At 39.4% G+C, this 25,132-nt stretch overlaps 1 protein-coding gene across 1 annotated transcript in view; it reads right to left on the bottom strand.

The window, feature by feature from the left end:
* Positions 1-6,139: 6,139 nt before the first annotated feature.
* PLEKHG7 (pleckstrin homology and RhoGEF domain containing G7) overlaps positions 6,140-25,132 on the bottom strand; it is a 35,033-nt gene continuing 16,040 nt past the window's right edge. Inside the window, exons 5-18 of the mRNA XM_069974221.1 lie at positions 20,616-20,743; positions 19,562-19,602; positions 18,659-18,757; positions 18,205-18,351; positions 17,098-17,193; positions 16,715-16,816; positions 15,884-15,997; positions 12,986-13,160; positions 11,055-11,170; positions 8,463-8,556; positions 8,299-8,378; positions 7,913-8,066; positions 7,567-7,664; positions 6,140-6,498 (exon numbers count right to left, since the gene is read on the bottom strand). Of these exons, the coding sequence (XP_069830322.1) occupies positions 6,391-6,498; positions 7,567-7,664; positions 7,913-8,066; positions 8,299-8,378; positions 8,463-8,556; positions 11,055-11,170; positions 12,986-13,160; positions 15,884-15,997; positions 16,715-16,816; positions 17,098-17,193; positions 18,205-18,351; positions 18,659-18,757; positions 19,562-19,602; positions 20,616-20,743 (1,552 nt within the window). The 3' untranslated portion in view covers positions 6,140-6,390. The remainder of the gene's footprint in view (positions 6,499-7,566; positions 7,665-7,912; positions 8,067-8,298; positions 8,379-8,462; positions 8,557-11,054; positions 11,171-12,985; positions 13,161-15,883; positions 15,998-16,714; positions 16,817-17,097; positions 17,194-18,204; positions 18,352-18,658; positions 18,758-19,561; positions 19,603-20,615; positions 20,744-25,132) is intronic.

The raw sequence follows: 25,132 nt of genomic DNA, 5'->3' as shown, positions 1-25,132 counted from the left end.
TAAGTAAAGTGTAATATAGTAACCATTCACATTTTCTATACTTTGTGTGAATGGATATGAACAATTGGAAACAAAAACTAGTGTGTTTTTCTGTATTGGATGACATCTGTTTTCAAGACTGAAATGGGGAAAATGCATTGGGATTGGTTGCTATTGACAGAACTGTTGCTGGGCTTTGCATATGACTGGAATAATAGCTGGGTTATAGTCTAAAGAGCACAGATAAGGGGAGTGATAGGAAATGTTTGGATGTTGCTACAGAGCCAGCTCAGACCTTATCAGGCCAGTTCCTCAAAATGACGCATGATACTACAATTGAAGAGTACTGTATCTGAATCATTGCCAAACCTACTAGAGAAAGAAAATCGAGGGCTTATTACCTGTCAGGTACCTAGGTGCACAGGACTCACTCCAGGCACTCATGTTGCATTATCTTTTATCATATAATAAATATTTTTGCTATGTGTTTGTAAAAAAAAAAGTTCCTTCCATGAACCATGTGCCATATGTGCTAGCTAATCATGACACTGTCAGCAATATGTTTTGTGGCTTTACAGTGTAAATACTATTGGGGAACCAACACAACAAGTGCTTATCCAGCAATAGCATCAGCATAAAGCTTGCTTAGGCATGGGGCTACACAGCCACTTTGGTGGTGTAGAAAAGACCACATCAAACATCACTTTTTCATCCTGGACTGCAATGGAAGTTTAATGACACCTTTTTTTAAACTGTGTGTTTTTTTGTTTTGTTTTTTTTTACGGCCTAATTGCAAATCCAAAATAAGTGCGAGGCAGCTAAGTGATGTCAACAACCAAAGCTGCTGTATAGCCCTGGCCTTACCTGCTATGTGCCACTGAGCTGTGCTACCTCTACCTCTACTACACTTCTGCATGTCAGTACTACACTAGTCATGACAGTACTACACTAGTATGTGTTTCCACTAGCCTCATTTCTCATGTTCCCAAAACCTCAGATTCTGCAAGACATCTAATACATGTGCAAAACCTCTTTGACTACCTCTTTCAGTATGTGTATTCAGTTAGATGGAGATCTTTGCACGATATGCATATATGTTAAGTTAGGATATACATTTCTTTCTGTCTCACCCCTGCCTCTAGAGGAGGAAGGTCATAGGGAAAACCAAACTCCCTGCAGACACCTTGCTTCCGATTGGCAGGCTACAGACTGTTTTCTGACTGCTCTGTTGGCATTATGTGAAATGCTTATATATAAACCCACACACCGTATAAGCAGCGTATTTACTGCTGCGATACGCAGCAAATACGCAGCAAATACGCAGTAAAAACGCAGCAGATTATATCTAAATAACTGAACACAGCATCAAATCTGTACCAACAAATCTGCTGCGTATTTGTTGCGTATCTGCTGTGTATACGGTGTGTGGGTTTGTACCCTAAGGGCTCGTTCCCACTGAGGAAAGGTAGCGGAATTCCATGAACGATGTCGGCTGATTGTTGCACTCTATTCCACGGGACGAATATCGTTCATTCTTCAGCGCGGACAGGGCAGGAGCGCGCGCCTCCCATAGACTCCCATTATGAGCGGGAGGCTAACGGCATTCCGCGGCGGACAATTCCGTAGCGGAATTCCGCTACCTTTCCTCAGTGGGAACGAGCCCTTAATGTGCAATTCTGCTTCATAATACTAAACGGGCAGAACTTTACCCTTGGAAACAGTGGTTTAGCATCTCTGCATTGTCAGGCAGCTGTATCTGTCATCCAAGCTCCCACATTGCATTGCTCTATACAGCTTTATACAGGAATTGAGAAGAAAACATCTTGTTAGTCAAAACAGATACAAGTAAAGCAAAGACATTACTAAACGTTTATACGTTTTATAGGGGAGGTCAACGCTTGCAATGATTATTTTTTTTATTGTCCAAAGCATTTGAAGTGTTAAGGCCCTATTCCACGGGTCGTTTAGAGGAGCAATATCGTTCGTATTCGGCCGATATCGACCGCTACGAACGATATTCGTCCCGTGGAATAGAGTGCAACAATCAGCCAACATCGTTCATGTCGGCTGATCGTTGCAGTCGCTTGTTTTTCAACATGTTGAAAAACAAGCGACTGATATAGCAGCGATCTGCTGCCGTCGCTCCGTTAAATAGGAGCATCGGCAGCAGGCGCTGCTGTATCCTATGGGCTGCCCGGACGATCAGCGATCCCCCGGGCAGCCCCCCCAGCAGCTCCCCGCCGCCCCTCCCGCACTCACCCGCTCGCTGACGCCGCGTTGAATAGCGGCGGCAGCGAGCGGGGAACGAGGAGCAAACGAGCGCTAATAGCGCTCGTTTGCTCCTTCAAACGACTCGTGGAATAGGGGCATTAGTTTTATTTACCTGTCGTTTTGCGTCTACAGGTCCTATGCAGAGTCATGTTTGGCTCTATAGTATTAGTAAAAATTCTGTTCCTACAGTCATACTACTCACTTACTAATATACATTTTGTAGGTTGGCTAGAAGTATGACTGGAATCATTTACCTTTGTTACTATGAAATTAGTTTTTTTTTTTTTTTTTTTTTTTTTTTAGATGTATTGGATGAGTAACTGTAACGGTTATCCTTCTTTTATAACGGAGAAATGTTTTAGAATATTTTTGGAGAGCAGTATTTTACTTGTAGAGTCTGGTCTTGGCCCCAGATGCAGCTGTAGACAAACGGTTATCCTCACAAGTGCCCTGCTTTCAGAGTATATTAAGGAATTGATAGAATGCGGTTCCTCATATATTGGCTGTACTCTCATGCCATGTGCTTTGTAGACGTCAGTGTGTGGACTGCTTACATGGCCATAAGATACTCAAGTGCAGTATCGTTCCTGTGCACACTTCTATCAGCATTTTGGCTTGTCACTTGAAATGGACTTGTATGTTTCTTGTATTATTTTTAGAGTGCTAACCTTGTGTGTCATACTCTGGTAATGGTTTATCTTCTGTCCATTTTTATGCATATTTCAGCATTGTATCGCCCTCACTCCCAGAATACACACTGTATAAGGTTTAGGAAAGATAAGCAGTGTTTTTATATATTACTATTTGTACCAGGAAATGTTTAGCTGTTTTGTTGCCAGCTTAGTTTCATCACATTATTAATCCAGTATCTAAAATCAGTAGGATGCATCATTCTGAACCTTGCCTAATCTCCCAGTATTGGATCCAATTCTATCCTTGGCACTAAACATCCAGTTCATGCATGGAGTCCTAATATGGCTTTGTGCAAGAGTTTTTTCTCCTTTTACTGTAGAAAATAAAGCCAAGTATCAGTCCCATATGATTTGTTGTTACACTTATTGTTTGGATATGCTATTCTTGGGCAGAGAAAAAGGCTTGTGTTCATAGACAGAGCTGCATAGGCCCCATAGACTTTGATGTGTAGTGAAGGCTGAAGTTACATAGGCCAAATCCCTTCTGCCGTTGGATGAATAATGATGACGTACTGCATTGGGGTTCTGTATGAGCTTTTTTTTCATTAGGAATGGAAAAGGAAAAAATGTCTTCATTGTAACAAAGTAGATTTCCTTCTATTCCCAATAGAGGGCGTTCTCTTTGAGTCATGTATTTATGCCACTACATTAGGGATCGCTGTGATTAGAAATTTAGGGAAATTCTTGTGTATATAAGATAATGGTCACCCTGATCACGTCACATTTATCACGCTGATATTCTTGGATGGATTGTAGTAAAAATCTACTATTGTAAATCAAGTTTTGTTCATATTTCCCTTTTTATGGTTGTAGTGAATTAGGATTTCTTATACATGACTACCAGTTTCCAGACAAACCTGATCCATTGGTTGTTGTGCAGGGTCGACACCTTACTTGTATACAGTCAGTCATGTTCATTTTGCTGAATTAAACGTAAGCTTAATGGGGCCACAGAGTAACCAGAGTCACTGTATCTACTGCTGGATGTGAAGGGGATCTGCACATATCACCTGGCACTAAAGATTTGTTCCTCATTGTGCAGTGAATGTGAGACGCTGCTTCTGGGTTTTATGCACTTTGTGATGATGAATATTTGAACTCTGCAATGCAATTGATGCACATTACACTACTTAACTGGATCATATGAAATGTATAGAGTTTTGCATGAGTATTTGACATGTTTTCTTTCCAAGCCCTTCTCTCAATGTTGTGTTTACAACTTGTGATCATGTAGTGGTGCCTTACGTTGTGAGAGCTGTTATTCCAGTGTGCACTTCTGTTGGGGATGGATCTATGACCAGACATGTTGCAGGTCTCAGGCTAGAGCTGAATGGAAGGATGCTTGTTGAAACATTACTTGTTTTCTAATCTGTATAGCAATGGTAAATAAAATAGATCTTTCTAACTGCTTGTGGTTCACTGTGTTTATTAGTAGGTTTAATTTTTAATATTGGATTTACATCAGAAATAAAGCCAGCAGTGTCTGCTGTTTCCAGTTCTTCATCATTCTCTGTAGTTCACAGATTTTACTGTATTCTTTTAACTGATTTTCTGCAATTAAAGGGGTGGTGTCACAAAGAAAACTAGATCTATAGAGATGCATTATGTAAAATGATACTTATTCCAAATTTACAAGAATTTCTTCAAATGTAACTTCTGAGAGATATAGACTCACTAACCACCATGTGCTGCTTAGTTACGTAACCTGTTGCCTTTGGTAATGGCCCGCCAGGCATCCACTTTATTGGGATACTCATGTTCAGTTCAATATCAGTCATATGATGTGTCTGATTAGTACTGGTTGTTTGTTTTCACTTCGCATGCAGCTAGGGGAATTCTTGGAAAGTGTCTGCATTGCTGTATGGCAATAGCTTAGTCATAGTTCAGAGAGAAAATCTGGAAAAAATCAGATGCATAGGAAAAAAATGGTACAGTGCTGTAAGTTGCTTTACTAAAAACAGCACCTTTGTTCTCCTTTTACATTCATATATGTGGTACGCATCTGATTTTACCTTTTCTGCTTCATGACACCACCCCTTTTAGGATAAGTTTACAAAGAGCATAAGCGTCGGAATTCCGCAGCTGAGAGTGTCAATTTTTTGAGCGGAGAGAGACAGAAGCGGAGGCGTGTGAGCCCTCCCATAGATACACTGTTTGAGGGTTACTCTTCCGAAATTTGTGACAAAACTGTAACACATGCAGTTTTCACAACATTTTAGCAGCAGACCACACCCTTAAAAGCAACGTTTCAGCAATAATTCGTTTAAATAAAGTCTATGGTTCTTACAAATATGTATGCAAAGGAAAAGTCCAGCACCAGTGTAGCGGATAAAAATATACTATGTTGTGAACAAGGCGTCAGAGACGCCGAAACGCGTCAACAATCGCATGTTTGTTTCCTGTTATGTGAAGTTTTGCAAATAAAGAAGGACGACAATATTTTTATCCGCTTCACTGGTGCTGGACTTTTCCTTTGCATTTACTGCCCTGGCTCCGGGCTTTGCCGCGCACCGAGAGTGGATACAGCAGGTGAGCTGACCTCAATCAGCATTGTGATTTTTACAAATATGTATATATAATTCAAGCATTGATGTCTAAACATAACATACAGAGAGCTCCATAATGGTTTATCTGACCTTTTTAAAATTGATGGCCTATCCACTGGGTAGACTATCAATGTTGGATCGCAGGGGTTCAACACCTGCCACCTCCACCACACAATGCCCCAACTTCTTTAGGCCCTCTATCATGGCTCTCATCCCCTAAATAATGTATAAGTGCATGAGGTTTTTTGTTGAATTTTCTTATTTACAGTTTCAATATTACAAGTCATATGATTCTTTAATCTTGTGGTTTCTATTGAAGAATTTAAAAAAGCGCTATGGAGATCTGAGAGAAAAGAAAAAACTTACTGCAAGTGAGTAATAAACACATTGTAGGCCATTGTGGCGTTTTTTGAGGGGCATTTATCAAGATTTACGCCTGATCCTGACGCCTAAATCACGATAAATCAGGCACAGGAGGAGGCCACGCCTGACCCCCGCTCGCCTGATTAGGCGATATAGCTGGCGTACACCACGGAAAAGAGGCAAATCTGTCCTTTTTCTATGGCGTATGCCAAGGTGCATCTGGGGTGACAGTATACCCTTGAGGTTCTAAATGTCTACCAGAAAATGATCCAGTTTGATAGCAGATAATTGTGGTGAACATGTGCAACTTTATTTGACATGAACAAGCAAAATCTCACTTTACCCTACAAAAACAACACTGCAGCTTGGGAAAATTATTTCTTCAGTTATAAATAAAAAAAAAAAATCAAGTGATAAAAAAACAGTGCAAGAGTAGTTACATAATATTTGCAATATGTTACAAATGTCACAAAGACAAGGCACATCAATAAAATGGTAGACAGCATATAAATTACACTCGGATCTCATATACAACACAGCTAGATTTCAGCTGACTCCATAGGATAGCCAAATAATGATGCTCTGTGTGATTCATAGGCTTCACTGTAGCAAGAAATGGCAGTTTCAAGTTGCGAGATCCACATTTTCTGCAAAAAATATATTTAGAATATATTTATTCACGCAAATAATTGTACTGTTGTATATGCCAATAACCTATATCCCCTGTTTATTGGTTACATGTCATCTCTTTGAGGCTGGGTTCTAATGGCACACATCCTAAGGGCATGTATTGTGCTGTTTCTGAGCAATTCCTTGTTAGTTCTTTGATGCCTTAGTATAAAGAGGAGGACCACACTAAAGCTGGATTCACACTGTGTTAGGCGGTGTTAAATAAGATGTACACTTGCACTTAGTACCACGCAATAAGGTCACAGCGGAAGCAGAGGCCTGGTCAAAATCAGCCTTGTTTATTCAGATCCACATACAAAAGTGTTTGTGTGTGGATCGGAATAAATGTATACAGCTGATATTTTATCAGACCTCCATTTCCGATGTTACCTTATTGTGTGGATCTGGACTGGCAATCGAGTGGCTGCTTGTGGTGTGGATGGTGACCCGATGCTGGCTCTACTATCATGGAATTGCACTTAGTGGTATCCATAATACATAGGGTTCCATGATTAAAAAAAATGAATGACAGTACATTCTTTTATGGGATCCAACTAAATTGAATAGCTCAGAGGTCCATGCTATTCCATTCAGCAAACCCTGATGCATATGTCCTAAATAGATGCCAAAAATAACACACTTGTGTAAATGGGGGTCTAAGGATCTATTTATTGCACGTGCTGAGACTTATCCTGGTGCTTATGTTAACCAAACCCTGGTAAACACTGCTGAAAGTCATATTGTCACCCCCTTACTCTATGTGCAGTTCACAAGCTGCACATTTGATATATAGCTGTATAACACTTGTCTATCTTCTTTTTGTTCTAAAATCTCTTCATTTAATAGGTGAACAGTGTCACCTAGGCGGGGCTTCATGACAATGGGGCCCTCTCCTCAGCAGGAACACGGAGCCCCACTGCCGTGAAGCCCCGCTTAGGTGACACTGTTAACTGATGAAATGAAGCAAGATAAGGGAGGGGGGCAGAGAGTATCACTTTAATTCATAGTAAACCTTACCCATAGTTAGAAGAGAGGGAAAGACTAACCTTAGCGGATTCGGTATTTGATTGCAATATGAAGGCAGAAATACACTGCCGATAGCGATTCTCATGCTGGATCAGAAATGCATGCTTCATTCCATACACTGCTCAGAGACATTAGAAGGAATTCATTCGTGATTAGAATGTACAGTATATACTGAGGCTAAAACGGTTACCAGGAATATGATTTCCTGCCAGCTACTTCCCCCGTTACCATACAGCATTCTGCTTCATAATATTAGGGAACTGCTAACAATGCTGTCTGTTTTGTACAAGCAGAAGGGCACTAACCTTTTTATTTTACCATTTTCTATCAAGATCAAAAATGTTAGAGACATTAGTATTAATTTACCTGTCACATGGAAAAGGTCAATGCTTTTAACGGTCAACCTGTCAAGTGGAATTGGTTGGTCCAGAACCTTACAATACCCTCCTTCTTTCAGAATGGACTGCAGCTCTGGGTGTAAAGATGGATACATTGTACAAGCTTCCATATTTGAAGATTTCTGTAAGACAAACATTTAGTCATTGATCCCTAGTATGGATTAACTAATGGAAAGGATGCAGTTGGCAACACATACTTAGAATGGATATGTTGTCCCTAATAAAACAAATATCTGTATGCAGCATAGAGCTGGAGAAATGTGTGCCGTCATTTAATGGTTAAAAGGGATGTTGTCCCAACATGTAGTGTAAGCTCCAACCCCAGGGACTACTCTAAGTATTTATCTCCTTTACCCGTTTGTTTCTTTTTATTTTTGTAATCAGCAAAAAGTCATCAAAAAGCAGTAGGTATACATCCAGTAGACGTGTGCTCTCTGGGGAGAAAACAAGGGTAGGATTACTCATGGGAAGGGTCACATTTAGCAGTATGTTGTTTACTGGTGCGATAGAATACAGACCTGTCAGGGTGAGTCTCCCCTCATAGAGGAGCTGCCTATTGGGAGAAGATAGTATGGTCTCTACATTGGTGTCTTTAAAATAGTTCTTCAAGCCCTAAGTACGAAAAAGTGGATATGGTGATATGGGAGATGGTAACCATTTGTCAATCTATTCATACCAGTAGCGGTAAAAGAGTAATGGCATAATGCAGAGTTCTGAGAAATGATGATCCTTCATTATTTATGGTACAGATCTGTCATAAGAAATAATCAGTCCACTTTAAAGGGGTACTCTGGAGAAAATTAATCAAATCAAATGGTGTCAGAACATTATATAGATTTAAATTCTTCTATTTAAAAATCTCATGCCTTCCAGTACTTATCAGGTGATGTATGTCCTACAGGAAGTGGTGTATTCTTTCCAGTCTGATACAATGCTCTCTGCTGCCACCTCTGTCTGTGACATGAACTGTCCAGAGAAGCAACAACTCCCCATAGAAAACCTTTCCTGCTCTGGACAATTCCTGTCATGGACAGCGGTGGCAGCAGAGAGCACTGTGTTATACTAGAAAGAATGCACCACTTCCTGCAGGATATACAGCAGCCAATAAATACAGGAAAACCAGAGATTTTTAAATATTTGTAATTTACATATCTATGGAACTTTCTGACACCAGTTGATTTTAAAACTTTTTCTTTAATTTCCAGAGTATTCCTTTAAGCTATAACTAGTTACAATGACACATGAAGGTGGATAACACTCTTTTTGTAATGACCTTTGACAATAAGCCAATGACTGAGCAATGTCTGTAATCCTAATTATTTTCACATGCTCCTTTTGAAATGTTTTCTTGCTTTTGCCTACTTAATAAAATATTGCAAAAAAAAAAAAAAAAATAAGCCAATGACAGGTGTCCTGCTGCTGAAACCTTATTAATATTTTTTACTCTGTGGGTGGACCTTTGTCTTTATGGCCATTGTAAGAAATGAGCGTCCTTAATAAGTGCACCCCCTCATCCATATTAACTCAGAATCCCCTTTATAGGCTATGTTCACACTAAGTTTAAAATACAGAAAAGGCAGACGCTTTTTCCATTTAAAGAGAACCAATCACCTAAAATTTACTATCCCTATTATCAAAGATTCTCTCTCCCTAAGTCTATCTATGAAGATACAGACTGCCTTTGCAGTCTGTATCTTATTCTTTACCTAATTCCTCTTCCTCTGTGCAGTAATGCTGGGCGCCGCTATCTTGATGACGTCACGCTGGAACGCACGTGATGGCATTAAGATGGCGGCGGCCGGCATTACTGCACCGGAACAAAGGAGTAGGTAAAGTATAAGATACAGATTGCAAATGCAGTCTGTATCTTTATGAAGTCTATTTATGAAGATACAGACTGCCTTTGCAATCTGTATCTTATACTTTACCTGCTTCTTTGTTCCGGTGCAGTAATGCTGGCCGCCGCCATCTTGATGACGTCACGTGCGTTCCAGTGGTGCGTTCCAGCGTGACGTCATCAAGATGGCGGCGCCTGGCATTACTGCACCGGAACAAAGGAGCAGGTAAAGTATAAGATACAGACTGCAAATGCAGTCTGTATCTTCATAAATAGACTTCAGAAAGATACAGACTGCCTTTACAGTCTGTATCTTATACTTTACCTGATCCTCTGGTCCGCTACAGCAAGGCCGGCGCCGTCATCTTGATTACGCTACTTGCGTTCCACCGCTGGAACGCAAGTGACGTATTCAAGATGGCGGCGCGCGGCCTTCCTGCACCGAACAAGAGGATCAGGTAAAGTATAAGATACAGACTGCAAATGCAGTCTGTATCTTAATAAATAGACAAAATGAAGATACAGACTGCCTTTGCAGTCTGTATCTTATACTTTACCTGATCCTCTGGTCCGCTACAGCAAGACCGGCGCCGCCATCTTGATTTAGTCTCTTGCGTTCCAGCGGTGGAACGCAAGTGACGTCATCAAGATGGCGGCGCCCGGCCTAGCCGCTTTGCATGACGGGAGCTTCCTGTCTCGCACCGGCTCTTTTGAAAAGAGCTGGCGCGAGATAGGAAAGTAAAAAGTAAATATTTTAAAAACACGGGCAAAAAAAGTAATCAATTATATTTACAAATATTAATAAAATAAGTAAATACATCTAATTAGGGGAAAATTTTTTTTTTATTTTCATCGATGATTGGTTCTCTTTAAAAAGACGTCCGTTATTGCAGCAATTTATTTGATTTCAATGCAATGCACTGAAGTCAGTGAAATGACAGAGGTCCAATGCACACAGTGTTTTAAATAACGGACATTGTATGCGCGAACGTCAAAATAATGATCATGACAATTATTTTCAGATGTCTTTTGCAAACACCAGACATTATATTTTAGTTGTTCACCATCTTTACTATTAAATTCAATGGCCTTTTCAATTAAAGACATACCCAAAGGCCAATTAGTCCACCTGACCTAGAATAATGTACCAGCAGCCGTCATTTTTTCTTTTCAAAAATAGAGAGGAGAAATGTATTGTGAACATAGCCTTAGGGTATTTGGAAATGTTTTTTTACCCCCTGAACCGGACAATTCCTATAATACATAATACCACCTCTGGGATGAAAAATCTTTTGTCTCTCTCCCACAGAGATGGCCAGACAATTACATCCTGAAGCTGTTTGAATTTCTGTGACTTATCCAGCCATTTCACTCTGCCTTCAAGATCTCCTAGAAGGATAAAAGAAACATTATATTACCATCACTATGTAATGGGGTACAATACCAAGACAGATGAACTACACATGTGTCATGATTTTTCCTTATGCATCATGCGGAAAATGACAATTCATGACCTGACCTATGACCTAGTAATGATCTGTTCCCAAGTGTATCACTATATCCCTCTTCTGCTCACTGTATCCTGGAGTCCTCTGGAGTTCTGCTGTTACTAGTACATTATCCCACACTAATCCCAAATAACATGGCAGGTTATAATAGCTTAGCACATGCTCCTTATGTGAGGCCAAGTCTGTCATTAGCAGATTAGGAGATAGCAATGAGACAGAGAGTTTGCCCCTGGGACACCACAGACCTGATATGCTGGTTTCTGGGGCTTTCAGGAAATACTCAACAGCCTGCTGCTATGGCTTGTAGATATAATGTACCCACTGCTGTCATATCACTGCAGATGCACAGAGAATAACCATCATTATTAAGTCAGGTATTTGTATATAGCTTATCCCTGTTATTTTTCTTTCAACTACTTGTTAACCTATTTAATGAAGAATAAAACTCTAGGAGGTGACTTTGTGTTAGGCAGGGTTAACATATAGAAATTAGTTCAGTATATTTGTAGTATAAACCATGAGTGAAATTGACACAAACTGGACACCTAGATTACTAGTTTGGGCAAAATGTGCAGCCCAAAAACCTATGATTAAACCGAGCCTTACCCTCTGATGTTGGGTTTATGTAACTTGAGTTGTTCCTACATAATTATTATTACATCCATATTATTGCACCCATAATCTCCTAATTCAAAGGTGCATTTTGGAGAATAATATTATGTAGGACACTACCTGGTGGGGGCCTCCTACACTTGGGAAGTTCCCTACTGGTGGCACCTACCTGGTGAGGAAATGTCATATTTGGGGGACCTGTCTAACTACTGGTATAACCAACCTACCTTCCTACCTCATCCCCACAACCCACTTCACTATTTTCTTTTCTGCGTGGGGAACCAAAGGAGCACTATTACTGTTTTGGACACTACATATGTGGGATGGTAAGAAGGGGGGGGGGGGAGTGTGGGGCCTAAGATGTTTGTCTGGCAGATTCTGCAAAGATGATTTGTGGTGGAAAGAAATCAAAGTCCTGGCTGGATGGACAAACAAAAGAGCCAGTGAATGATCAGAGAAGAGTCACTGAATGCAACTGCTGTGTAATCATTTAGCTTTAGATACTGTAAAGAGCTGGTTGTTTGGGCACTATATGGAGGGCTATTGGTCTGTGTATAGTCTTGTCTCCAGTTTGGGTTCGGTTTAGTCTCCCCTCATAGAGGAGCTGCCTATTGGGAAAAGAAAGTATGGTCTCTACATTGGTTTCTTTAAAATAGTTCTTCAGGCTCTAAGTACGAAAAAGCAGGTATGCACATTGCTTTAGTAATAAAGCAAAATATTAGTTATATCTAGCTGCACCACAAGTATACATGTCTAGAGACTGCTTAAGGACACACCCTATTGAACCGGTAAATGGTAACTCCCATTTGTCAATCTATTCACACTTTAGTAGCTTAGTTCTATTGAAGTAAATGGAGCTGAATTGTAGTACCACACACAACCTGGGGACAGGGTTGATTTTGTTTTTGAAAGAAAGTGGCCATGTTTTTTTCTAATCCTTGTTTCTGCAGCTCCAATTGGCAGTGTGAATAGAAAAAGGGGGCTTAGCTATGCATGAGACACACGCTATACTGTATATTCAGGGCATTAAATAAAACAATAACACAAGAATGAGCTTCTAGAAACTTAAAGATGTTGGACTTACTTATAGAACTTTCAACTTTCTCCTTCATCGAATAGATGGAAACTTTCTCTGCAGCATCATTACTTTTTCTCCATATATTCTTAAGGAGCAGTGGATATCGGGTGAGCCGATGTAATGGCGCTACCAGCAAATCAGTGAGGTGCAGCCGGCGACACTGCTCCTGTTGTTCACACCACTACAAAAGCACAAGGGGAAAAGATATTGTACCAAGAAGAAAAGGTGTTATCCAGGATTAAATAAATCACAGCTACTATCTTGCAAAAACAGCACCACCCCGTCCCCAGGTTGTGTGTGCTATTACCAGTTAGCTCTATTCAGTTCAATGGAACTGAGCTGCAAAACCTGCACCAAATCTGAGGACAAAAGAGGTTCTGTTTTTGCATAAAAATAGACGTGTTTTTATGAGGCTGAAAACACACGCAGCTTTTTTAAACTGCCACTGTAGTTTTTGTTCCAAAACCAGAAGTGGATCCAACAGAAAAGAGAAGTACAAGTCCTCCCGTTATGTCTTCCATCCCATTTCAATCCACGCCTTGTTTTGGCACAAAAACTTCAGTGACAGATGTGTGATTCCAGCCAAAGGCCACGTTCACACAAGGTATGACACCATCTGTTCTGTGTTCACGATAAATAACCAACACCGCACTAAATCTATAGAATGTAACAGTCCATCCACATCATACCGGACACCCACTCTGTCCGTAATAACTCAGCAATAATATATAGCAAGATGTGTATAGCGTACGAGAGATACCTTGTATAGCAGTTCCTCTGTGTTAGCTCTCCGTAGTCACGAGAACATATACTCACACGAGTGCTGGCTTTGCTTATAAACTTTACTGTTTAATTTGGTTACTCGTACAGGACAAGGTAATAAGGTGCTCACAGGCTGATACGTGCTCTCCTCTCAGTCCAAACCAACCAACCACACGGCGGACGTTTCGGAGGACAAGCTCCTCCTTCTTCATGCGCATGCCAGATACATTTCATTTCTATTAAATTAGGATGCGGGGACATCTGTGTATGCAGCTGGACATGTCACTGACATGTCAGTTTTCGCTGCGGCTGCTAGCTATCTCGACCAGAGTGTATACTATGTGTATACACTCCGGCCAGTATCCTATTGACTGCAAAGCAACGTAAATTTTCTATTAATCACGGCCATTGTTGCAAATCGGCAATTAATAGAAAATTTACACTGTGTGAACGTGGCTTAAGACTGAATAGCCCCTTAATGAATAGAGAAGCAGCTATTTATGAAAGAAATTAGATATAATAGTATAAAGCCTAGGCTTGAGCTCATAGCAACTGTACACTCATTTTACATTAATGTAACATATAATATTATCCAGATAGCACACAATGCAGAAGTTATAGCTAATGACCAATCGTTAATATCAACTTTAAAGCCTCTACTTTCTGTGTTCTTTTTAACCATTTTAAACAAGAACTTTCTGTCCCTTGAAAGGAATTGTCCAGAGTATAATCTTGAAAATATTGTTATGACATTCTGTAATAAGACTGGGTTCACACCCAAGTTTGATGCCTCTTTAGATGTAATGCTGGACACCGTGTTGTAAACCTGACAGACACCATTACAGTCAATTTGCTCAGTTGGTGCCTTTATGGCCAGTGTACAAATAAACAAGCAGCTGAATAAGAATTGAACTGCAGTGTAATATACAGCTTTGCTCTGTTGCAACCTTATAATGTACATTAAGGCAATGTTCACATGGCGTAAAACATTGGCCCTTCTGTGACCCAGCCGATTCACAGAACTGTTGGTACTGCAGTACCAGCCGGATGATCTTCATTTGTGCTGAAATGGTGTGGGCCCATCCATGTGTGCCCGCACCCCAATTCACTATAGCCGACAATGGAGTGTGCGGCCGGAGCCACACGCTTCATTGTGTGAATCTTCAGGCTTGTGTGGCCGCTATTCAATGAATAGTGGCCGCACAGAACTGACATGTCAGTTTTTCGTGCGGCTGCTAGGGATCCCAGCCTGAGTGCATACTATGGGGGACATGTATCATGTGGCGTATCTTTTTTTCGGCGGAAAGAGACGATTTGTGAATATTTTATCTGCAAATCGGCCGTTTTGCGAATAAAATATTCGCAAATCGGCTCTTTCCGGCGGGTACGTCAGGGGGGCGGAACGGGGGTGCGGACTCATAGTCTTTTTTTTTCTCTTAAAGATACGCCGAAAACCTACTCCAACCCTCGCACCGGAGCGCACGGGATTTATGTAGAGGCAGTCCGCCTCTACATAAATCCCCGTAGTGCCGGAAATACGGGGACATTTTTAAGTCCGGCGTAAAAAACGTCGGACATAATAAATGTCCCCCTATGTGTATACTCTCCGGCCAGTATTCCCTCAGCCTACAGTGCACGTAAGTTTTGAATTAATCAAAGCCGCTGTTGCGAATCGGCAACAACAGCCGTGATTAATTCAAAACTTACGTTGTGTGAACATAACCTAAATCTGGGTTCACATGTAGTATTATTGCCAGTCAATATTCTTAGCCAAAACCGGGAGTGGAATGATAGAATAAACTGTAATTTTCAGTGATTTGGACCAACTCCTGGCTTTGCCTAAAAAAACTGACCAAATTACTGCATGTGAACCCTGCCTATAGATGAGAAGACAAAAACTAATACCTTATACATATTATATTCCAACAATAGAAAAATGATGGCGGTCTTTCTGCGCAGCCTTTCACTTTTATTTTAGCCAAAAATCGTCCGTCTGTTGGTAATGACGGCCACAAATAGTGATCATGAACATTATTTGTCCCCGTCATTATCAATAGATGGCCATCTTTTGAAGCTAAAATGCCAAGCTGTCTTGCCCATCTGTGACACAATACTAATTTTGACATTGAAGACCACAGATACCTTTATATATACTGCAAAATCTTCTCTTTGCTTTAGTGTCTCCAGGTAGATAATAGCAGATGTGTAATTCAAACAGTAGATCTGATGACTTAAGCAGAAATTATCTTTGAAATACTGCAAGATCAAATAAAAAATAGAAGTGCGGTCAATGATGGGCATTTATTTTAAAGGGAGTGTGTCTTAAGAAAATTACTTATTGTTTAAATAACGTTTTTATGTTAAATATATTTTTTTAAAATTTTGGTAACATTTTTTCTTATTTTCCATTTTCTATCTATATTTTAAAATAATCCTGATATCTTGTAGTTTTTATTCTCACAATTGGGGCTAACTAAGCTGAGACTTCCTGTTATGTCTGTGGTGATAAGAGGAGGGTGCTGTAGAGTAAATAGCAGTTCCCTGTGGAATAACCTCTTCATAGTACGCTCAGTAATGGTTCACATTCATCTCATAGGAACAGACTCTGTCTATTGTTGTCTATGTCCATGAGTGTTGCTGTAAACATGTCACTAAATGGTGTTAGAAACTGCTCAGGAAATATGGCTGCCGCCATAACAATGTACTAAAATTTAAATAAAAAATAAAATAACAAATGTTTGTATCTGATTCTAATCAATAAAAGAAAATGTAGGTGGCACATTCCCTTTAAGTACTAATATGAACAGTGTATTAAATGCATTGTTCATAGTTACATGACTGAAAAAAGACAGATATCTATTAAACTTAACAATGCTACCATATTTTCATTTTACAGAATACCTTTTCAGTTGTAAATCTCATTGTTTATCCCTGTGTACATAGTATATTAATAATAATATTTGTTATTCTGACCTTTGTTAGTAAGTCTGCTAGGGGTAATGAGCGAGAAGATTCAGATCCAAGTTCTCTGCTTTTAATGGAGTAAAGCATGCTTGTGGCAAAATTCAGGCTTTCCTGATAAGAAAAAAAGAGTATGTTATGTAACAATTTGTATATATGACAATTCTAGTTCTTATGCTATTGTTTTTCATGAGAGAATGTAACATAACCATTTTTTGCCAGCACTTTCTAGAGTTGGCAGCACAGTGGCTAATCAGACAACATACAAAGTAGCATCATGCTATAATCCCTGTGTTCCTCAGCCATTAGCTTCCAGCTATCATAAAACTACACTCCATCTGTCAGGGCATCATAAAAAGAATAAGAATGTTTTCAAAGTAAAAAATAATAATTACCTGATTCAGTTCTTCCAAATTGGCAAAGAGCCTGACAGGATCCACATCTAATAGATAATCATTGTTCTGTAAGTGTTTAAGTGCGTTGAGAAATATCTATAATATTAAATAGAAAAGTGACATATAAAAGATGATTAACAAGGGGGAAAAAAAATCAACACTACTGGGGAGATTTTCTGAGGAGTGTGACTATTCTAATGAAAATTGGTGTATATTTGGTTCCAACATCTTGTAACTGATTTATTAAAATGTAGCACTGCCATAGGGAATGTTTCTAAATAAAAAAAAACGCAAAAAAAGGAAAAATTGCACAAGCATATTCACCTGGTACTGATCAGATGTAAGCCTGCACCTGTTTGTGCCACTTTGTAAAAAGTTGCTAATGATAAATTGGGCGCTAATCCCGGGTTACTTAAATTGGGTGCAAATCTCAGTGAATACTTAAGACAGGCAGATTTTAAAAAGTTGCAATTAAAAGATAAAAATATTCACCTGTCGAATACTGGTTCATAAATAGAACTTAGATCAAAAATGGGTGAAAATTCAATTATTCACCTAAAAATAGGCGCAAAGCCCTTGTTAAATTCCCCCCAATGTGATTTAAACCTGTGACATTGTTCAGAAGACACACCAGCTGCTCTTACAGACACAGCCTGTAGACAAGATTAGGACTGTTTCTGAGAAGGAAAGAAAGACCATTTTTTCATCTCATGAACCATTACAGAAATTAGATTTACAGGTCATGTACAACAGGTTTTTGGTTATTTTAAGACAACAGTAACAGTCTCTAAGAAAAAATAGTTCTATCAATCATTTTAGAATCCAGATAATAATTTCAGTTTCTGATTAAAAATTAGAGATGAGTGCAACTTGAGCATGCTTGGGTCTATCCGAACCCAGAAGTCTCTGCATTTGATTACTGGAGGCTGAAGAAGTTGGAGGCAGCTCTAGGGAGTCCTGGAAAACATAGATACAGACTATGGCCATATCCACGTTTTTCAGGCTGCCTTAGGGCTGCATCTAACTACTTTAGCCAACAGTTATCTAATGCAGCACATTGTGTTCGGATGGACCTGAGCATGCTGAGGTTGTGCTCATCAAACTCACCATTTTAAGAACTAGTAGATGTTCCAAAAAGTAAGTACATTCAGAGGTAAACAGTTCCCAAATGGACTCTTGTCTTTTTCTGTTTAAAGAACTTATCTGTTTATTCTCACTGGTCTGAATATTTCTGAATTCATCCCACGTTTTATCCTAAGGATTGGAAATAAAATAGTTAAGAGTGTTGTAATAATATACTTCATACCCACAGCAGGAAAGGTTTTCTAAGGGAATTTGCTACTGCTTTGAACAGTTCCTGTCTCAGCCAGAGATGGCAGCAGAGAGCACTATGTTAGACTGGACATACAATAGCTGATAAATATGGAAGACTTGAGATTTTAAATAGAAGTAAATTACAAATCTATATAACTTTCTGACACCAGTTGATTTGAAAGAAAAATATTTCCGCTGGATAACCCCTTTAATATTTTGAAGGCCCGTCGATATTTTCTTGTTATACCTTAATATTGTAGAATTCATATTCTGTGAAATCTGGAACCTTGAACATTGACAGACAGCTCTCCAAATCATAACTTTGCTTTTGTTTGCCTTTGATGAACTATGAAAGAATAAAAAAAAACAAAAAACCAAATCATGATACAAATAAAAAGCGTATGACACTCATTAGATTCTGTCTAGACTACTACAACTAGCACTTCTTCTATATTCTGCACTGATACTCAAATGATTTATCTTTTGTTTTGCTCCCCCTATGCCATTCCTTTTATTCTGAATTCTTACACTTGCATACAAAGGCTCCAGCAGAGCACTGATCTCAAGGAACCACCTCAAGTGTCACCAGCACACAATATATCCCCTTTGCTCTACTTTTATTAAGTTTCATAAAGGCCTTTAGTACTGATATACTCTACTTCTTCACTTAAATTTGTCTACAGTTCATGTAGCAGATGTTATAGCAGACCTCTTATCATAAAAACTAAGTACATGGCTAGAATGTTTTTTAATCGTTCCTTCTATTGCTGAGATTTAAGCCTTTTAGTTATTATTCAAATTAGACCCTTTGGAAAAGGGGGCAATTCCCAGCACAGCAAAAGCCCAGGCAAGTCCAGCCCATGTCTTCTTTACCCAGTGGCTGCCAGTCAAAGGGGGCAGTGATAAAGAGGGCATGGGCTGGACTTTCCAGAGCTTAGAATCGTGGTGAGAAGCCTTATCTAGCCATTTACTTATTTACACCACTCTTTTTCCTGCTGTTGGATCTGCTTTAAGGATGTTTTTTCATTAACTTACACGCCTCAATGTTTTCTAGGAGGACAACTAATTTTAATGTAGCCCAAAGACTGAAATTGTAACCACCAGCTATATTCTAAGCTCTCTTTAAATCACAGGAAAAAAAAATACTCACAGATGCTTTCTTAGAGAAAGGCCACTTTGGTTTCTTGGCATCTATGTAATAAAAGGAAAGCCATATGTATTATAAAGTGGACACCTATTACCTTTCTGACAGGGTCTTAGAAATTTCCACAAGTTGTAGTATGGTTAATCCTGGAATCACACACAGCAGTTTTTTGGGAAACTGTCACTGCAGTTATTGTGCCAAAGCCAGCAGTGGATTTATAACGAAAGGAAAAGATACAGGGAGGACTTGTACTTTTCTTTCCTATTGGATCCATTTCTGGTTTGGGCACTTTTCCAAAAAGCTGCCATGTGTGATTCCAGCATGACTATAATGTGTGTTTAGTATGTATCTACAAACATAAGCTTTTTATGAAAACATTGCTTTTGATAATATTTGGTTATTGTACAGACTTTATATAGTAATACTGCCATATACAATAAATAAAAAGTGTGCAAAGTAGACTATTCCACCCTGTTTGGGGGCAATGATTGCAAACATACAGTATATTAGACACAGCCCATGGACAACAGTGGTATTGTTGTCTTGGCGTAAAAAAAAAAACAGTTTTAATCTAATACTACAGATTTAATTAAGGCATAAACTTGAACAACTAGATCATGACGACAGATCATCATCCAAGTCCTTCATCCCAACAATAGCCGACGCAAAAGCAAAACCACAAACCTGGATAACCCTTTAAGAGTGGCATTGGTAAATCAAGAAAGGCAGTGTTGTATATTAATTAAGTAATCTATGGACTTGGCAGAAGAGAGTGCCACGTACAGTCACCACTAGGAACTTTGAACTATCAGCTCAGCTAAGCTGGCAATTCAATTCTCTCAGCATAACTGGAGAGGATTCTTAGCACACTTGAAGAATTCTTGGGTCCAATGGATGAGATGGGAAAGTAAATAAGAGCTTTATATGTTAAAATTGAACTGGTCCCAATATTCCACTAACATGCTTCTTAGCACAGAAATTGTGAATCCTTACAATATACAAAATTTCAGTGAATGTGAAGAAAAAAAATATATGTCAAAAATGATATACATATTTATACCGCTGTTAGGAAGCCATGGGGCCTGATACATGTAATCAGAAGCGCCATCTGAAACCAGAAGATCCCCTGGGAACACTTCAAGTCCAGGTATACTTAATACCACAGAACTACGTCTTCGTTCAAACTGCCTTTGAAAACAGAACAAAAGATTATTTCACTTATTTAGGTAGTGCCAATGCTATCCACAGTTCTGCTAACGTATTGAAGATAAAGATTTTAAGCTGACATTTACCATAGACTTTAGGACAGTGCTCAAGGACCATCTGGTATTAGACATTCAATGATAATGTGTCCGACATAGATAGTTATATATATATATATATATATGAAAAAAAAATGCCATTCTTAATTATGTCCCAAGGGGGTTGTCCAGGTTTAGAAAAACATGTCCGATTTCTTCCAGAAACCGCACCTCTCCTGTCCTTAGTTTGGGTGTGGTTGTGCAACTCAGTTCCACAGAAGTGAATGGAAGTGTTGTATTTCTTGCTGTTTTAGCAAGAAAGTAGTTGAACTTTCTCTAATCCTGGACAACCCCTTTAAGTATACATTTTGTAAACTGAAAACGACCTTAAAATCTTTTTTAATATGAAATTGGTCCTCTTAATGCTTTTCTTCAGAGAGATGAGTACAAACCAAGTATGTAAAAGTTTTAAATTGGGAATAATGATTTCTCCTCAGTTAATTCTCCCTGAGTGACGTGTTAATTAACTTTAGACACAAAGCTTTACTCAGAATCCTTCCCAGCAGCAACCATTTCCATCAATAGGGATTATTGTATATTCTTTATTTATTAAAATTCCATCGAAGATGAAAAGGCCTCGGATTCTTAGCTATTGCTTTATAGCTTTTGTATTTGCAGTATATACTTGGAACTGAGTACCTGTCATCTATATTCTACATTTCATAACCATACCAGTCTAATGTTAATAACTAATACCTTTGTAGTTTTGTAGTGACAGATAATACACTGTAACTTATTAAGGGCATGATGGGGAGTGAGGAGACACCAGCTGTCCTCTATTATACAGAGAAGATTGGCTTTCTCAAATTGGCCACATAATCTAATGGTTAGATGGAAAAGGGAATGCTAGACTGTCCAAATGGGACAATAAGTGTCTGATAATGACCTTTAGCCTGCGTGATGGCATGAAGCTGGAGAAGGGCAGCTTTACTATTTCACACAGAGCTGCACCTGCCCTGCACATAGACCGCCCATCAGCAGGGCCGTATTTAGCATTAGGCACCCGTGGTCCGGTGCCTGGGGCAGCACCAGGGAGCAGGGGGACAGAAAAAACAAATTTTTTTGTTTTTATTTTTTTTAGTTTCCCTCCTCCCGTTCAGACTTGCCAGTAAATCTGGTGTCTTTTCCAGGGAGGTGGGGGGTATGGTGGTATTGGTCAGGTCTGGTATCACCAATAGGTGCATGAAGATGGGGCGTCTTCAGGCTTAGTGCCTAGGGCAGCAGCAGCTGTTAATACAGCCCTGCCCATCAGTTAAATAAAACAGCTAATGCCCCTCTCAGTATCAGGAGGCTGCCCCACCTATCATCTGTTCTTATCATCTGTTAAGGCTAACTTATGGTTATGTTACTTCTAGGTTGCTTCAGGACCATTGATGAAGACATGTGAGAGTAGAATGATGACATTCACATTCCAAAAGTAATGACCACATGACTTTGACCCCTTTGAAGGTCCTTTAGCCTCTAGGGTCCACCATTATCATTTGCAATATTTTAGACAGGACCCTTCTGTGTAGTAGAAATTACCAATGTGGTCTAAGAGTCCTGTGGCTGGCTGGTCTCCTATGCAGTCTACTGGAGATGAGTTATTTGTTGCAATATAAAGTTCTGCTGAGACAGAATGGACTGATGGTCACGTCCCTCCTCTGCCTAAGGCTAGATTCACACTGTGTTTAGCAGGGTCCATTAAAGTGGGCATGCTGTTTCAAACTATTTTTTTAAAAAACCTCCCTTATTTTGTTAGATTACCAGATTGGCGACAAGGTGAAGTTTTATATTGGGCCTCTGAATGTCCCCTCCTTGGTGCATTGTCTACATTTTGGGGTGTGGGATCAGAGGTGGGCTGTTTGTTCTGCTATACAATGACATAGTGCTAGTGAATGTTTACTGGACAGGCTGAACTGTGCTGGGGGATGATTTACTCAGTATACTACATTAAATGGCATGTCGAGGGAGAAGGGGTTACTGATGCAATGGGTTTGCTAAGTGCTATTTGAGAAGAAATTATTGAAGAAGCACAGAAAGTTAGGACCAAGTTATTCCAGAGGTAGGAGGCATGCAGCAGTAAATACACAGCAGTAGATATTTAAACAAGGGACAGCTTTCCAGGACTTTATGGGTGCTGAGAGATAAGAGGGAAGCCTTGATTTTTCATCAGGAACAGTGTAGATTATCATCAGCAGGCAGACTGTCTTAGCCTGCAGGTACACAGGCCAAACTCCATTAAGGCTGCTCTCACGCTGTGCTCATCAGAGGTCCAGTATACATCAGAAGCATATGTTGGCCGAGGTATATGTGAAACCATACAGTAGCCTTTGTCACTAATAAATGTCATATTCACACATACATACCTCACTGTATGCTTTTATTTTCCAGCTGCCTGTTTGTGGAATAGTGCAGCAGACTGTGCTATTCCATGAAACAGTAAGGCTGGGTTCACACTATGTTTTTGCAACCTGTTTTTTTCAACCGATCTGACAAAAAAACAGATGAAAAAACTGATGCATTTGTGTGCATCCGTTTTGATTCGTCTTTTCATTGACTTCCATTATATATATAAAAAAAGGATCAAACGCATCCCTTTTTTTAACGTACCAAAAATTCGGTCAACTGGATGCACGCAAATGTATCTGTTGTTAAATCTGTTTTTTTTTACAAGAACGTACAAAAAAGGCGTAGTATGAACCCAGCCTAATGAAAGGTATGCAAATTTATACAACCCAATAAAGGCCAGAAGCCTTTTGGTCCCTGTTGGATGAATGAGAACCTATAAATACACATGTATTTCTATCATTTAGGGAAATAGCAGTGCAGATGCAGTTTGAATACCCTTAAGACTGAAATATTAAATTGTTTTTCAAAACTTTTAATCTAAACTTTGGAATGTCATTGACAGATATAGCTAGGTTAAAACAATGGAAGCCTTACATTCTTTTGACAATAACTTTGGATTGATTAAATTTCGGAGGGTAACAAGAGGTGAATACTGTGATCTCTCTTACAGAGCAAGCATGCACAATTATGGATTAGGTGAAATAATTCAGAATTAGAACGCACTTCTAACAGATCATTTTAAAGAGCACTATTTATTTATGGTTTATGCACTGATCCAATGTCTCCATGTTGGGAAGTATGTTAATAGTAGCTTCTCAAAAGAGAACAGGAAAATCCAGTCGACAAATTAAGCATATGATTTACCTTTTCTATTGCATTGTATTTATATACTCAGTAAACAATAAAAAAAAAAAAAAAAAAAAAAAAAACACCCACGCCTTGAAAACTCGAAACCACCCACCTGGGCCAAATGATTATATTCTATTGAAGAATAAAGACACGTGACATGAGATGACTCAACAATGTTCATTTTTACATTCCTACAGTCCAAACATTTGTCATGTGAGACTTTAAAACGGAAAGGACTGTGAGAGTTATTGTGCAGGTTCTGGTATAATCTAGTATAGTTACCAGTATAATAAAATCACAAATGGCTTAAGGAATACTACAAAGCTTAATTGTTCATACTAGTTATGCCTGGGGGTTAAATAAACAAGAAACCCACTGAAAAGACGTCTGGTGGGAAGCAACAGAAACTACAACGTGGATGCTATGAAAGATATACTGTAGGGGTCGTTTTACATGTCCTGACATTGGGCCGTGTACAGATGCAATCGTGCGCCGTTCAGCATGACAAGGCCGCACAAATAATCACTGCATTGTTCATATGGACATTAAAATTCATTGTTATCAGGTGCATGTCTCCTGTTTACACAGAAAGATATGAAGCTGATAACAATACATTTTACCGCCACACATAAAATCAAATCAGTTTACGAGTGGGCATATTCCTGCCATAACCTTTGGTCATGAAAGGGTTAACTATTTCAGGCAGGGAGTGCTGGGCAGGGGCACTAGTGAGGGGCTAATAACTCAGAGGAGCACTACCAGGGGGCCTATTACTGCGAGGTGATACTATTAAGAGGATTATTACTCCGAGGGGATACTATTATTAGGGTAACATTTGTCCAAGGGAGCACTATTAAGGGGTTTAAACTGTGTGGGGACACTATTGAGAAGCTCGCTTAGTACTGTAAAGGGGAGCTATTGAAGGGCTAAGTACTATATGGGTGCATTATTGAAGGCCTGAGCAGTGTGAGGGCACTACTAATAGGCTGTGTGGGAGTACTATTGGGGTCTCTACTTTGTGAATGTCATCTACTCTAGGGGTCTTCCATAAATGTGTTTGTTTTGTTTGTTTCTGCTGCTGTATGAACACAACTTT

Source organism: Dendropsophus ebraccatus, chromosome 1, assembly GCF_027789765.1.
Source record: "Dendropsophus ebraccatus isolate aDenEbr1 chromosome 1, aDenEbr1.pat, whole genome shotgun sequence".
Lineage (NCBI taxonomy): Eukaryota > Metazoa > Chordata > Amphibia > Anura > Hylidae > Dendropsophus > Dendropsophus ebraccatus.
The sequence above is the reverse complement of the archived record's forward strand: the minus strand, read 5'-3'. Positions and strand labels throughout refer to the sequence as shown.